The sequence below is a fragment of the Seriola dumerili genome, unplaced genomic scaffold (genome assembly GCF_002260705.1).
Source record: "Seriola dumerili isolate Sdu_G_001 unplaced genomic scaffold, Sdu_1.0 BDQW01000052.1, whole genome shotgun sequence".
Taxonomy (NCBI): domain Eukaryota; kingdom Metazoa; phylum Chordata; class Actinopteri; order Carangiformes; family Carangidae; genus Seriola; species Seriola dumerili.
In genome coordinates, this window is record NW_019174307.1 from 17,354,760 (window position 1) to 17,371,649 (window position 16,890).

Below are 16,890 nucleotides of genomic sequence, written 5' to 3' on the forward strand. Positions count from 1 at the left end.
AGGAGTTTGAATAGAAAACTGCAGCAAATACACAATGTACTTAAAGCAACCATAACCAAAAAAACCCACATTTCAACAGTCTCTTTAATGTATCTGACTTCAATAGTTGAAGCAGCACAGTAAGTTCCTCACCAGGGTAGCAAACAGATGGTAGAGGATGAAGTAAATGGCGACTACCGGAGCCCACATATGACCTACAGCTACCAGGGTCTGGTCCATGACATCTACCCAACCCTCCTGGGTTAAGATCTGGAACATGGACATGAATGCCTACAGGGAGAAAAGCACAAGAGAAAGTGAGAGAGGTAAAAGGCTAGAGAGGGCAGCTGAGTGCACAAGTGGAAGCAGAGGAGAAAGGGAAAGAAAGAGAGGGAGGAAATTACACAGCAAAAACAGACAGATTTGATATTTGAACCATGCTTTTTCACAGGAGAGCAAATATCACACAGCTGATGCACGTATCCCCGTCTGACCATCTTGTTCTAGCTCCTGATTGTGAGATTTTTAAACATAAACCAGGGAGCAAAGGGAGGAAGCCAGCAGACAGCCCCCTGTTTTTTATTCTATTCTGCTGCCTTCTCATCTACTTGCTAGAGGTCAGATGAAGGTGTAGGGAACGGCCAGCTGCGACATGGTGGCCCCTGGAGTCAAATGGCACGCCTGCGCTTCCTCCTTAGAATCTCACCTCCAGACAGCAGCCCCCTCCCTCCCTTCCAGCCCCTCCCACCTGCTACCATGACCCAGTCACTGCAGATAAAGATAAACCCAGCAACAGGTCTGCCCAAAGGGGAGACCGCCAAACATCATTAACTATGATGTGTGAGCGTCGTGTGCGTGTGTATGAGGCACAGGCATTGCGGAAACGGAGAGAGAGAAAACAGAAGGGTAACGCAGCATACAAGTGGCATCTGTTTATGAGCAACCGTTCATGTCCCGCTGTGCCTGGGATCAGTAAAATGTTGGAAGGGAGGAAAAAAAAAAAAAATGAGGAGGGAGAGATGTGGCTAATGAGAGAGAAAGAAGTTCATGAGCACTTAGAAATCAAAGGAGGTTCCACACATCTGTCGACCCATCATGCAACCCATCATCAACATCTGGAGGACCCCCATTGCTTGTCTGAGGTGTCCCCTCTGGAGCAGCTCATATGAATTTCTAAATTTTTATGTGGTGTATTTTATATACTACCTGCATCTCGCAGTTTAAATTACATTTCATGTTTCCCTGAGAAGAAATCGTTTTAACATTTTCACGCCAGGTGTGTTTGGATCAGTTTACTCGGAGGTGAAAACACTACTATTCAAAATTAGGTGACTCTTACAGCGGAGATTCCCTGAAAATGCTGGCTTCATCCATTTCCAAACAAGCCGCACTGCATCAGGGGTAAGAATGCAATCTAAACTGAATAAAGTGAGAATAAAAAAAGTCCAAATTGCAGCATTTTAGGGGAATAAGGAAGAACATGTTGATATCTGAAAGCCAGCAGGCACTCACAGGAAGCCCTGCATAATACAATGAAAAGAAGTCCAATCACAGTCCAGACCGGTTACCTGCTACTAGGTAACTGCTCCCACCTGCTATTAACATAGAGTAAGAAAAGAACATCATGCAAAAGTTAACCAGATAAAAACAGAATGTATTTAGATATTTTTGTGCCTAACAATATGACTTAGGCTGTGACTCATTTGGGCAAATTTTACTTTGAAAAATGAATATAATAATGTGTATCCTAACTTAAAAAATTAGCTAAAGGTACGATCATATCCAAAGACACTTTCATAAATAGACCATGTTCATTTTCCTTAACAACATCCATCAAAAGAATTCCAATTGTTCTCTGGGTGATAGGGTGAGTGTGAGTGATTTCTTACTCTGGGGAATGTGGTGAAACGGTCCAGCTCCTCCACAAAGCAGAACATCTGCAGGCTGATGGCCGACATGACGATGAGAAGGCTGGCCGTGAACACCACCAGGCTGCCTAGTTTTTTACCCGGACCAAATATCTTATACACGAAGTCCTCCAGCGCTGGGGAAATCTTAATCAGACGTACCACACGTAGCACCTGAGGGGAAAACAAACAAACACCTTGCTGTTTGTGTGACCATTGTTAAACAGTGCACATGTTGGCCTTTGGAACAGTAGGATAATCCACACCCAAGGGAGCAGGAGGTGGTATTTTAAAGACAGTTTAAAATAAATATCAGAGTTATAAAAGCAAACATGGAAGCACATTGATTACGTATTGATTTTAAAAGGGAGAACATTGATCTTGACCCAGTGGTGAAGGTGCAGTGATACTGTGCTCTGTCAACAGGCTTAGTCCCTAAATTGCTTGTGGTGACAACAACCCCCAAAAGGTAATGCATCTTGGTCAGGCTTTGATCGGGGATCCAGAGAGTGGCTATTGATCGAGCTTCGCACTGTGATGCCACTGGCCAAAGGTTTTTCTTTAGAATCCATCTCTAAGCCAAATGAATGGCTACTGCTCATTCCCCAGATATACAGCAGGGAAGAAAAAAAAGAGAGAGAGGAGACAAATGTGGGATGCTGCTCTAAAAGGGAACCTACATTAAGCAAATACAGTAATAACACTCACAGCATGATGACAGATGGGATGGGAAGACACTACCTTCTACTCCTGACAGACCATGATGACCACTATCCATTTTATAACAGATGCAAGCTCTGAGGCTAAGAGCTAAGCAAACCGTGAGAGGGGAAGTTCACAGAGGACACGAGGCCATTGCAGCAAAATTCAGTCTTTGCTTATATTTCTTTTTGTCTCCAGCCTAAGATCAGTGAAGTATTGAGGAACTGAAATAGAGGCCATTGACATAAGAAAAATATAGTTCAATATATCATATTATCAAATATATTATTCTAAATCTATTATTTGCAGCAAATCAGCAGAGCTCTAATCACATACCACCGTGGCGATATCGATATCACTTCTCCTGACATGATACCAAGTATAGGACTTTGAGTATCAGTCCATACGGAGTACTGATCTCATAGTGATCCTTTTTGCTTTAACTTTAATGTTACATTGCTTCATGCCAATCTATTACATGGAAACATATTATTGGGATCATTCTTTTCCATGTAATATAGGAAAAGGCAAATTTATTTGTATAGCTCATTATCATACACAGAGGTCATTCAATGTGTTTAACAGAAAGAAAAGAAGCATAAAAATAGAAGTCAAAAGCATAATAAGAAAACAGCATAAAAACACAGATAAAATAGATAATATCTCATTAAAGTGCAAGATTAAAAGATTAAATGAAGGAAGAGAATAGAGCAGTTGAAGAGGAACAACAAAAAACATACTTTACTTTATATTTATATATATTTTAAAATTTGATCTCTTCAGATCTAAATGAAAGAAACAAATATGACTGTGAGAGGACTGTAAAATCCAGACATCATGTGCAACCTTGACTATAATCTCTTTCATGTGATGTGCAAAAAACAAATGACTTTTACCAGAGGTTATCCCAACCACAGTTCAGGCTCAGGGCCAGATCTGCAGAAGATAACAGATGAATGACAGGATGCCATTGCATGGCTGAATCAAAACCATGTGTCTGCTACCAGTGATTAACTAGGAACAACGCTCAGAGAAAGGCTTTCTAGCTGCGCTGCATATGTGCGCTTCTGGCTCCAGCCTCATGCGAGACAAAGCAATGCTTAACATAAAATTGAATTAATGTGACACATTGTCACTGTCACAGATATCCAATCCAGCATTTTAAACCCATATTGGCCAGATACCAATAACCAGAATTGGATCAGGCATCCCTACCAGAAATGTCCAAAAATTATACAATTGGCTGGCTCTGTGAATGAATAAATTGACTGGACTGTTAAATTGTGTTGCTACTGAAGTCATTGTAATTCTGAACACACAGAGACAGAAGTGTCAAGGTGGGTTCCATTGGCTGATTAAAAATCGTTCTGCCAAGCTTATGTGTGTGTGTCAAAGCTGTAGGGCTTTAAGTAGGGGTCTAAAGCGTGTGACATTTTGTCCAGACTGAAACACATTTGGTAAGGCTAACCTTTAGCAGTGGTTGGATATAACTAAATAAAAAAAAATAAAAAAACAGAGACAATCAATGATTGCTTAGCCTAGTCGCTTCTCCTGTGGCTAGGACACAATTCTGATTCCAGCACAGAGCCTTAAGGTTAATCACTTGTGACTAAATGTCACCAGTTTAAAGTAAGACCTACATGGAAAAACATGAGCAGGGAGAGTGATAGAGAAATACTTTCCCATGAGTGAGGCATTTACTTCCACTCGCTCATAAAGAAAAGCTTATTAGCTAAAAGCAGAATTGACTAATTGCTTTCGGAAAAACTGATGGGAATGTGCGCAACTACACGAGTGAGGCATTGCCACAACTAAAGAAATCTACTGGCAAACTTAACAAAAAAATTAAATAATAATTTGGATAAAACTAGAGGTCTTCTGATACCATTTTTTAAATTCTTGATACTGAATCCAACACCCAAACTTGTTTATCGGCTGATATTGAGTACTGATCCGAAACCACTGCGTTAAAAAAATGTTTAATAGCTGTATACTGCTAACCCTATGTAGATGTGATATGACTGCTATCATTGTTGTATGGCATGGCTCAGGTTAAATCCTGCCATAAAATCTTTCTTTTATTATCTAATTTGACAATCATGAAAAAAATAATATTGAAATAAATAACTCTTCTCACACTTTATTAATAAATTACATTGTATTAGATCTGTGCATAGAATTGCGTACTTGTTGATACCTGATACGGTATTTTAGGCAGTATCAGAGGCATTTCCAATACTAGTATCTGTATCAGAACAACTCTAGATAAAACCAAAGACAGTCATCATTTTTGTCATTGTCATTGACGCCATTATGTTTGATGCAAGGAGCATAAAGTCAAATATTTAGCTACTAGATATGAACTATAGACCACCACACAGCCCTGAAATGTAATTTAAAAAAATATTTCCAATTTAAATCAAATTAAATGTTGGTGATACATTACATCATTACATTTTTACCTTAAAACTCATGAATACAATACTGCTCACAGGGTTCACAAACAAACTCCAATATCATAATAATAATATATATAGATATAATAGATAATGGAGGGTCTCACAAGCACATAAAAACTTTTCAAAAGGGCTTTACAATGCAAAACTGAAAAAAGCCATAGAGATATAGGTCTTTTATGGGAACAGATAACCTGGCTGAAGCAAATTTCATGTCTCTGTAATTTTCATACTTTAATGAAAAGATTGTCTGAAAGGAAGAAAACATTCAACAAAACACTATTGTTTTGGAAAATTTTGAGCATTAATTCTTTGGTTAAGAAGCATTAAGGCGTGTGAAATATTATCAAAGAGCAGGAATTCAGTGGACTGCTGCTACAGTATGTGTGTTTGTATGTGACTGCTTGAATGTAAGCCTTGCACATGTGTGGATGACAGCTGTTGAGAGAGTCAGACAGGATCAGGGCAGCTTGTCTGGTAAAGGCTCATTACAGACGCATCAAGAAGCCCTTTCCTATCAACTGTCCACAGAGCCTTTCATCAGCTACACCGTACTACCTACAGGAAGGTCACAGGGGTTAAACGTTGGACATAGTACCAAAACTTTAATCCTGAATGACAGCATTACACCTACATGCCGCCATTGCCACGTGGGTCATTGCCACAATATACACAGGTGATTTTGTATTTCTGTTGTGAGTGGAAAAAGTGTCTAAAAACTAGGAAGTGAAAATAATAAAAACGTGTCCACACCTTGGAGGATGTTAGATCACACACACACACACACACACACACACACACACACACACACACACACACACACACACACACACACACACACACACACACAAATGTATAGGAAACAAAGGAATTTACATGCAAAAATAATGTAAACAGAGGAGAGACTGATTTGTCCTGATTCAGTGCATGATCACAGGTTACAAATGGAACCAAATGATTCACAGCTTTGGTCTTCAAGTGTGGAGGATGCAGTTTGATATTCACAATACAAGGGGGGTTTATTTATGTCTATGAAATCATGCATTCGTGCAAGGGCATAAAAATGTGTACGTGCGTATCCATACCTGAAAGTAGGTAAACTGGGAGTGATAGAGGTCGGGGTAGATGTGCAGCGTTGTGCCCACCACCAACAGAGATTCAAACTTGTGCAGAGAGGAGCTGATGTAGCCAGTGAAGCCGAGACACCAAATCTTCAAAAGAGCCTCCAGGTCAAATAAGACAGTAAAAGCAACCTGGGACGGAAAGAAGAAAGTAGAGATCGGTGTTGGCGTTTACATCCTGTCAGCACAAGTCTCCCACAGTACAAAGGTAAACCACACTGGATACAGGTAATCAGCTCCTTTGCAGTGAACAACAATGTTGTATGATGACGAATTTATAAAATTCAACTGTGATTTACTGTGACAATGAACCACTAATAATAATAATCCAATCATATATTTAATAATACATTCTACCACTCTGAAAGGAGCCACTCGGCATGCTGATAATGTTTGTGCTGTTACTTAAATGCAAATTTGAAGGCATGACTTGTATGTATGTAATATTATTTTTGATATTCTGGTAGTGCATACCTTTATTAAAAGAGACAATCCACCAAAAAAGTACATTAGCTCGTCACAGGGAGTACCACACAGTGTCTAACCTTAGTTTAGGTTTTGAGTTTACACATTTTCAACAGAAAGCCTGTGTTGGAAACTCTGAGCATGGAATTTAAAAGCATTTACCAGTCAGGGTTGGTCTAACATAACATGCTACCTCATCAAGTTACAGGAAATACATTCACTGACCACTTTATTAGGAACACGTGTACACCTGCTTATGGATACAATCATGCAAACAGTCGTATGGCAGCAGCGCAATGCGTGAAACCCTTCAGATACAGGTCAGGAGATTCAGTTAATGTTCACATCAAACATGAGAACAGGGAAAGAATGTGATCTCAGTGACTTTGACTGTGACATGATTGTTGGTGCCAGACAGGCTGGTTTCTGTAAGTGTTTCTGAAACTGCTGATCTCCTGGGATTTTCACACACAACCGTCTCCAGAGTTTTTACTCAGAATGGTGCGAAAAACAAAAAACATCCAGTGAGCAGCGGTGACGCAAACGCCTTGTTGGAGAGAGACGTCAGAGGAGAATGACCTGACTGGTTGATAGAAAGGCGGTGGTTACTCAGATAACCACTCTTTACAACTGTCGGTGAGCATCTCCGAATGCACTTCACATCAAATCTAGGCAGATAGGGTACAACAGCAGAGGACCACATCAGGTTCCGCTCCTGTCAGACAAGAACAGAAACCTGAGGCTGCAGTGGGCACAGGTTCACCAAGACTTGACAGTTGAAGACCACAAAAACAAAGCCTGGTCTGATGAATCTGGATTTCTGCTTAGGGTCAGAATGTGGCATGAATGAATCCATGGAGCCAACCTGCCTTGTGTCAAGATTCCAGGCTGCTGGTGGGGACGTAATGGTGTGGGGAATGTTTTCTTGGCACTTTGGGCCCTTAATACCAATCAACCACAGTTTGAATGCCACATCATGTCTGAGTGTTGTTGTGCAGCCTTTTATGGCCACTTCCAGCATGACAATGAGTTCAGTTTACTTCAGTGGCCTCCCCAGTCACCAGATCTGAATCCAGTGGACCTCTGGGATGTGGTAAAACAGGAGACAGACAAATCTGCAGAATCCAAGACGAATGTTTCCAACATCTTGTGGAATCCATGCCACAAAGAACTGAGACCTTTTTGCAAGCAAAAGGAGGCTCTACCAGTATTAGTATGGTGTTCCTAATACAGCGCTTGTTGAATGCACAGGATTTTGTGTTTTTGGACCCCATAGCAGGGACTGAACATCAGGGTATCTCTGTTTCTTGCTATAGTAGTCTCCTAACTTCATGTAAGTACAATAATAAATCACTGGAGGATCTGAACGCTTCTTCCACCACTGTCCTCAGCAGGGGAATACAGCAAGACGGAGGGAATAAAATTGGCACCTCACCAATAAATGTACATTTCTCCATTTAACTCTAAACCCAGTGCCTCCATTTCCTATTTTCCCTTCACAGCCTTCACACAGACTGGAACAAATCTGCAGATCGATGACTGTATGATATGGGTGGAGGCAGTGAGAGAAGGTAATATTGTGTGTGGTTTTTCCCTTTTCTTATCTCCTCCATTCAGCTGTGTGTGAGAGAGAGAGAGAGGTATGAAGGGGACAGGGGAAGGTGGGCGCACTCCTCGCTTTACCACCTGCATGCTGATGACATCAAACAAACCTACACGACACACACACTGTGTCACGTGAGTGTATGTGTTCATGTTAAATCAATAAAATAAAAAGAACAAATAAATATACTTAAGTAGATGAGTCAACAAACACAAATAAAATATCTTGTTCCTACTGAACAAGAATACATACACAGGTATATGGATTATAAACTGGTAGCTTTATCCTTAAATCCCCATATCATTCATATTATGCAAATTCAGATTAATAATAAACCATAACATTAGCATGAATAAGGGCAACTACTGTAGAGAAAAACCTATGTGAGTATCAATGAATAAGATTTTTAGTTCTTTTAACATAAGATGAAATCAAAACCATGATCTCATGCTGTTGTGTCAAACTGAATCAATATTACACAAAATGAGGGTAACCCTAAGGTGGACATTTGTAATTTCTAAGAAAAAGTAGGAAATAAAACAAACAAACAAACAAAAAAAAAACCCATCTCACCTCTGCCAGGTAAAACTCGTCATAGTGCCTGCGGTGGTTCTCGCCTTTATAATAGTTGCTAGCAGCAACGATGACGTCCACAGCCACCATGCTCAGGATGAACATGTGGAACACAGAGGACCGCATCAGTTGCTGTGGAAACAGAGCAGTGTTCAATTGCAATCAATGTAAATTGCACACAAGCAAAAGAGGAAATTTGGTTTTGGATATGATCCAGCAATGCAATGATAATAAATTACAGCGTTGTGTGAGATATATCATTTCCTATCTGATTGGAGGTTACGACTCAGACGGACAAGACAAGATAGACAAAGCAGGTACAGTATATTGCACCACTGAGTGAAAACTATTCTACAAGAAAGATAAGGAAGCAGGCTGATGAGATTTGTTTTTGCTTCAGTGTAAATGTGTTCCCCCCATCTGCACAGTAAAGTCTGCAAACAGGAAGTTTAGTGTATAACAACAGCAACAAGACGATGCTATGACTGAAAGACTTGTCTTTGAGTCAAGATCTGTAACGTCTAACTTACTTAGGAAGACTGCACCTTTGTGTTTCATACTGTTTACTATTGGCATTACAATGTGGTGAAATACAGCTTCAAAAGGCTCAAGATAAGAAAACTAAAAACATAAATACCCTGCACCCAAAACTACATTGCAAACATTCACAGATACAGTATAAATCCACATTTACAGTCAGAATAAAGCTTTCAGAGAAGACCGGCTGGAGGACAGATGATGGACTGTCAGACGTTCAAAGACAAAAGGAATGTACATGTGGTACCACAGGTGTGCGTTCTTTCTTATTGGCGGTGCCAACCATACACTGTATTGTATATTAAGAAGTGGAAACAGGCAAAGAGGGCCAGCAGCTACACTGCAGGAAATTCAAAGCAATCAGGAGCCTTTCTTTGGCTGCTGGGAGAAACATCCACCCAGACAGCAGAATCAGTGTGTATTCAGGCAGCTAGAAACAAAAAGGAAAAAGGGGGAGGGGGGTAAATGTATGTTATTTCCTGTGGGAATTGCAGTGGCATTGAACTCCTACAACAACAACACATGATAGAAAACAATCATGACATTAGAGAATGTGACAAAAACGCTCGGAAAACACACGAGAGTCGCACAAAACATGCATTAACAGACATAACTGTGCATTCCTTTGGAGACAATGTGACAGATGTGATCACAGCCTTGAACTGCATGTATGTGGCAGAAGGAACAGCTTGTGAGTGGGTAGAATCACTCACCCTAAAAAAAGACTTGCATGTGAGATTGGCAATAGGAAGGATTGAAAAAAAAAAAAGTGAAAATAAGAGGAAGGACTTTAAGCCAGATGAAGAGGGTTTTTTTTTTTGTTGTTTTTTGTTTTGCAGCATTGCTGGAAAGATCAAACTCGCCCCAGGAAAACAGGACCACTGCCATCCACCCTCCTACACACAAATACTCTTACTGTACAAAGTCTTTAAAGTCGGATCTGCTGTTGTGTTTGGTGTTTTGAAAACAAGACAGAATTAGTCGATAAAATTACCTGACTGAAGGTGTGGGCAAATTGTATGATGTATGTTTTAAGGAACTGAAAAAAGGAAACCAAGAAACAAGCAGAGAGACCAGTTTGAGAGAGATTGCCCTCACCAGAAAAAATGACAGCGTTTAAACACTGTTTACATGTACCTGACAAGGGGCCTCTTATGTCATGAAAATAATGACTGTTGTCTGTCAGGAGCAAGGGCAGAAGTAGCATTATTGTTATAACACTGGAAAATGTCATTGGAAAGAGGTCAGGGTGGATGCTTTAGTCAACAAAGCGTGTGACTTTGACATGGGAGACCAGTGTCGGCCGCCTGTCTCCTACCTGTCAGTGTTGGTTTTCTCTTAACACCCACCACAATCTTTCTCTAACCTTAACCAAGTAGTTTTAGTTCCCTGACTAAATGTTACAGAGGACACAGATCAGAAAACACTATGAATCTTTTTTGTCATTTGTAAAGGGTTTGGAAGAGAATCTCAAACAATGTTAACGTGCTGAAAGGCACACCGGATACGGAAACATTCCTTAGGATCTTTTCGAGGGTGATCACAAACTACCTGTTATGTCATTAAGATAGCAGATAACATCTGGTTGGTTTTAGATCTTGAGAGAAGGAATTTTCATAAAGTAAGAAGTCTTGAGGGTGCATTAGAAGTGTGATTCCGATTTTTATTCCGTGCATACAATAAAATAAGATATATGGATACAAAATGTCTGTATTTCAGTGATAACCTTTCTGGTATTATTCCATCTTCCTGATGGTCTAAATGCAGTCTTCTAGTATAGTCTTCTCTCTCCTTCAGTTAATTAAAATCAGAAGGTGAAATATTTAATATTGGCCAAAAAAAAAAAAATGACTTCAACACCAAGCTGAAAAATCACTGTTCACTGCCCTCTCTGGCTGAAAGACTGTCTGCTTCACCTGTGGATGTGGTCAGAAGTGTGTTCTGTTGGACCTGTAACCACACCCAGCAGAGATCACCATGCACTGACACACCGTGGCGTACGCTTCTATGGCATTGCAGGAAGTTAAACCACTTGATGTCAGCAAAAAGAAGATTTTCAGCTGCTGTCAAGCTGCTCCTTAAGATAATACAATACATCAGGAATACACAGCCATATACACAGCTGCATTTTTTTATTTACAAAATAAAATAAAAAGGTACTTTCTTGCTCTTATAACTTTGTTTTAATGTTTTATCATTTTATTTTTTACTCTTTTTTGTCTTATTGAGTTGTCTCATTATCTTAGCTTAGTTGCTTTTTATTAATCACCACATTCATTTATGTCAAAAATGTGAATTCATGCCATTCCTTTAAGCCCAACTGATAGCCCAGACCAACAGAACTTGTAGCCTTGGGGTTGGGTGTTTTTGCAGAACATACACACATGCCCACTCTCCACACACAGTGGTTAGGCTCCCTGACTGAGATTGGACGTGACAAAGCAGTTTGACATTTCCAGCAACCAGACGCTCTCCCCTATGGGTGTTTTGGCTGAACAGAGTGGTGTGTTCGTGCGTGTGATAGTGTGTGTATGTGTGTGTGTGTGTGTGTGAGGGAGGGAGCGAGCGAGACAGAGGCAGACTGACAGAGAACAGAAAGTACATGCTTGTGCGTATGACACGGTTGAATTTCTCAAGGTCCTGACTTTGCCCATATTCTCTGTCAGCTGTTAGGAATCACACTGCTAAGAAAAGCTGGTGAGCTAACTGGAGAGCAGTGCACATTTGTAACCTCTGTCATATTGAGATAGAGTCTGCCCATCCAGCTCTGCCACAGAATAACCTTATAATCTTTACCTCACATTCCTCCCTTTTTTTTTTCCCTAAATGGCTGAAGATGTGTGGCCCTTCACCAAATAACAAGCTCCATGCCGTTCCAAAGGCAAAATGGCCTAGTTTTCCCAATGCAGCTGATGGCACCAGTACACCATATAGGGCCTCGAGATGTCAGAATCAATTTAACAGCATCAATGGTGGTACAAGATGCCTCTCCCCTGCTGTTTGATGTTTCTTTGCTTGTGTCTCTCTGAAACCCTTCGCCACTTGTTTGATGGACGCTATTTATTTGTGTTGCCTCTGGCTGGTTCTTTGAAACACCAGGTGCTCACTGTGCACACGCACAAGCATGCACTCACACACACACACACACACACACACACACACACACACACACACACACACACAGGTTGATGTCAAGTTGTGTAAGCAGAAGCCACACATTAAGTTGTGGCATTGGCATTTAGCCAGGGAGCACCAGCATCATTCTGTGTGATGGGAAAGTAGAGATTAGTTTCTAATACATGACACAGTACATTTTGCAAAATAGAGCATGTACTCAGCTCATATTTTTTTGACCGCAACAGAGTATACATGATAGAAATTATGTATGCAAATAGTGTTATAGTTAAAACGACATCATTTCAAGTGGCACGTAAAATTGGTATTTTGGGAAACAGTGCAGCTTGGGTGGAAAAAAAAGAAAAACAACATGAAATTAAAAGGTACCCATTTCTCGTTCCATGAAGCCTTCTGGCTTCTTGTCCAGGAACCTGTGGTCTTTATCATGAAATATATGCCCAGTCAACTGCAGCAAAGTCTCAGCCTCTGTGTCAGTGTGACATAAACTGCATTCTCATTGAAGAGGTGAGACAACTTTCAACTGTGCCCATAAAAGATGATCCACTTTCAACAAGCATACTGATCACCTGGAGGATGGGGTTATACGTATATATATATATATATATATATATATATATACACACTTCATCATCCCTGGAGCATTTCCAATGTCTGCAACTGTAACACAACCAAGAGAGAGAGAGAGGAAGACTGACAGACAAATGACTGCCTCCTCGTGCTCCGTCTGTTCACTCAGACTGCCAAGGAGGACAAATGCTCTTTCCACTGGTACAAGAGACGAGTGTAGCACATGTGCACATAGCTGGCAGGATATAAGAGTGTTCACACAGGAATTGTCACCAACCGACTGGGCCATGTTCTGGCACGAGCTCCTGCTAGTTTTCTCTCTCCTGTTTACTGAGATTAAGAAGAAACTGAGTGGGATTACACACTGCTTCACTTGACTTATCCCTTCAGTCTCTGTTCTGCAATTTGTTGACAACGGATAAACAAATGATGATAATCAGACCTCTATCAAGGCTCTTTTTTTTCTGCTGCATGATATACAACTCCAAAATCTTCAGTCGAACTGGTGAGCAGTTCACTCATGGCTAAGTTTGGTATCAGCACAGAGTTATTTTGATCTAAAGCTTTTGGCTGAAAGAGTGGGTGTGTAAAATCTTGCTGGGTTGGGGATCTTACAAAGTAGGAGCCCCTTCACTTATTACAGTCCTGACTAGAACAGGCTGACTCATGTCTCTGGCTGGAAAACAGGTCTTAATAAAACATGATGGTCTGCCTGTCTGCACGCTCCTACTCTTAATAATATCTGCTGTGCTTTGCCACCCCTGTGAACATTTCCTGTCTGGCTTCTTCCTTCTAGACTTTTCCTTTATTTCATTTCAGCATATATCACTAAATGTGCATCTGGCTGATTGCTGTCTAGACTGAATAAACAGTCGTCCTGTTCTGTCTAAGAATGTTGATCTCACTGGAGTGGTCACATTGTTTTTACTCTCCTCTTGCAGGTGATTTTGTTTTGCATTATACACATATGTGTATCCTAGAATTCCCTAAATGCCATATTTTTTTTTCAGCTATAATAATATTGTCACTATGATTCTTTTCCTTCTCTCCTGTTTTTTTTTCTTCTCTCCAGCCAATTCCCCTTTTCTTTGTGACCTCTTTCTCCTTCAACACAGAGACAAACTGACCTTAACCTAGACCTGTTGTGCGTGTAAACGCTTGAAGTGATATGAGTGGTGTCACCAGGAAGATACAGAGGGCAAAGATCAGTGGCAGGGTGGGAGGGAAAGAAGAATTCCAGAGAATCAATAACCTCTGGCTTCGGAGGGAGAGGTCAAAAAGGTGTTCCATTCATTGGACCTCAGTACCCCCCAGTGAGCTACTGGGTTATCCATCACTCTGTATTTAGCTCTGTGGACAGAGGGCTGAGACAGGGCGAGTAAGCAGCATTAGTTGCTCATCACCAAAGAGGCAATGCTAAATTAATCACATGATCCCCCTGGGTTACTAGAGGTAGGTAGCATTTATCATTGCTCTCCTACCCTTTCTTAGAGGTCATTCTTAAACTGTTTTGATTATTCTTAAACTGAAATTCCCCAAGTCCTTGATTTTTATGTGAGGTAAGTCTATGTAGCATTTTAAATACTTTATTTTCTTTTTAATCCAGTGGGATGCACCTGGATAAAGTGCCACCCTCTATTTTTGCTTAAAGCAGCCAAAGCTCCAATCTGCAGTGTAATTATGACATTGTGGAGCACAAGGGGCTAATTAGTAGACCAGGTCTGTGGGGAAAGAAACAGGATGCTTCATTAACCTCCACTGGTCTATACTGCTACCATGAGAGCAAAACTGAGAAACCCAGGAAAGCGCTAATGTCTGTACTGTGAACAGATACAGAGCAATCATTGGAATACAAATACAGTGTAGTTGGATAAATTAGAGATTATATAAACAACATTTTGACATTAATGAATGTACTACCAGTTAATCTGTGAAATTCCAGCTGGCATGTGCAGCTCACAATTACAAACACATATGGCACATCCATGCATTTAGACTCACAGACCACAACTCTGAACTTAAAATTTCATGTTCAAGTACACAGAAATACATCTATGCTGGCTCTGTCCAAAGATACATTCCAAAGATACAATTAATATACTATTTTAATTTGTTTAATCTGTACAAAAACAGATAAAACAGTAAAACTGATAAAACAGTAAAAATTATAAATTGCGGGTAAACGGGGGTTTATGTGTCAGACTATTCTATAGCCAGGTGCAGTGACTTCCTGAAGTCTCCAATGGCGTTACCCATAACCCCCTATATCTATATGTCATTTTAACTACACTAAGTGTGTATCAAAGGTCTATTTGTAGGTTTTCTCTGCTGCTAAACGTGGTTTCTTGCCAGGAGTGGGTGGTGGTGATTGGTGAGAGCTTTGGCCATTCTTGTCTTTATAATACAAGGAGGTTATTATACGCCCTCTGAGCAAGTCTTCAGAGCAGATTCGAGACTACAGTGAGTCACTATCTAAAAGTGACAAGACGGACCGGGGCTAGCTGGTTAGTGTGTTAACTGCAGTAGAGGAAAAGACGTGGCAAAGACAAGAGTTAACATTGGTGTTGCTCTCCACTACTGGAGACAGCTCTTGGTGTGTAACTCACAACATTTCTTCTAGACTGGTAAGTAAATAGCTGTTAAAGCTAACGATGGCTATGTAGCAATAGCAAAACTTAAAAATAGCTGCTTTTACTAACTACATAACATATTTCTTTGTTTGTAGAGATTAAATAAATGAGATATAACATATGATGTAAAGTACTGAGCCACAGAGGTGTATGTAGTGGGACTTTGTTACCTCTGGTCAAAGCTATGCTAGCACTTTCTCCCTTTTTTCCAGTCTCTATGCTAAACTAAGCTAATTGGCTGCTTGCTCTAGGTTCAAATTTAATGTACAAATGTGAGAGTGGTATTGATTTTCTCATTTAACTCTGCAGGAAAGCAAATAAGAACACAAAATGAGCTATATGAACAAACTATTCCTTTAAAAAATAAAAATGCACTTTATAAGGGACATTATCATGCAGTGTGGAAGCTGCTTATGGTTACGGAATACTAATGGTTCATTAACAATAGAGCACAATATTGATTGTGTACGACTGGTAAGTGTAATGAGTTTATTTGCTTGACTTAAGTTCGGGTGCAAAATCTTATCAGTGAAAAAAAAACCTGGGGATACCCATAGTAATGTTGTTTTGTAATTTTGATATTGGCAGCAGTTACAAGATTACTGCTGGTAGATCTCATGAGCGGCAATAGCCACCATGTCTGCAAACAGAAAAAGAAAAGAGCACTACCTGCAGAAAAATAAAATCAAATAAAGCTGTCACGGTACTGGCCACACTTACTGACAAGTAATTTCAAGGAAAACACAGCAACAGTGATGGTTTAGGATGGCAGAAAATCAAATTAAGACTATGTTGGGGATTTTTACGGTAAGGTTAATAAAAACATTGAAAAACAACTGTCAGAGTGGGGAAGGAGAGCGGAGGTGCTCCTTGCTTTGAGGGCTATTTTGGTTTGCAGCCCTTCTGGAGAGGAAGCTTTCCTCTCTGGCTCCAAAAAGAGCAGGTGGTTAATCAATTATGTGTTATCTCCAACTGCTGCAGCCCGTTGGACCCAGACAGACCCACACTAACACACACACGCACATGCACAAATGGACAGACGTCAACGGGCAGATCGACAGGCTGACAGCGAGACACACAAAGGCCTGAGCAGACACATGCAGGTGGTTTAAAAGACAGTCCGACAGGTTTGGGTGAGCTACCGGCAGACAAACAGGAGGACACACACAGGCCGCCTGTATGTAGATAGCGCCCACCTGCCAGCCCTGAAAC

The 16,890-nt window shown here is 40.5% G+C and overlaps 1 protein-coding gene across 3 annotated transcripts in view; it reads right to left on the minus strand.

Moving 5' to 3' along the window:
- The window catches only part of nalcn (sodium leak channel, non-selective), a 69,412-nt gene that overhangs the window by 29,984 nt on the left and 22,538 nt on the right, over nt 1-16,890 (minus strand). For all 3 annotated transcript variants that reach the window (XM_022740691.1, XM_022740692.1, XM_022740693.1), the window contains 4 exons: nt 8,807-8,938; nt 6,130-6,297; nt 1,869-2,060; nt 133-270 (listed from right to left, as the gene is read on the minus strand). In XM_022740691.1, coding sequence (XP_022596412.1) covers nt 133-270; nt 1,869-2,060; nt 6,130-6,297; nt 8,807-8,938 — 630 coding nt within the window. The remainder of the gene's footprint in view (nt 1-132; nt 271-1,868; nt 2,061-6,129; nt 6,298-8,806; nt 8,939-16,890) is intronic.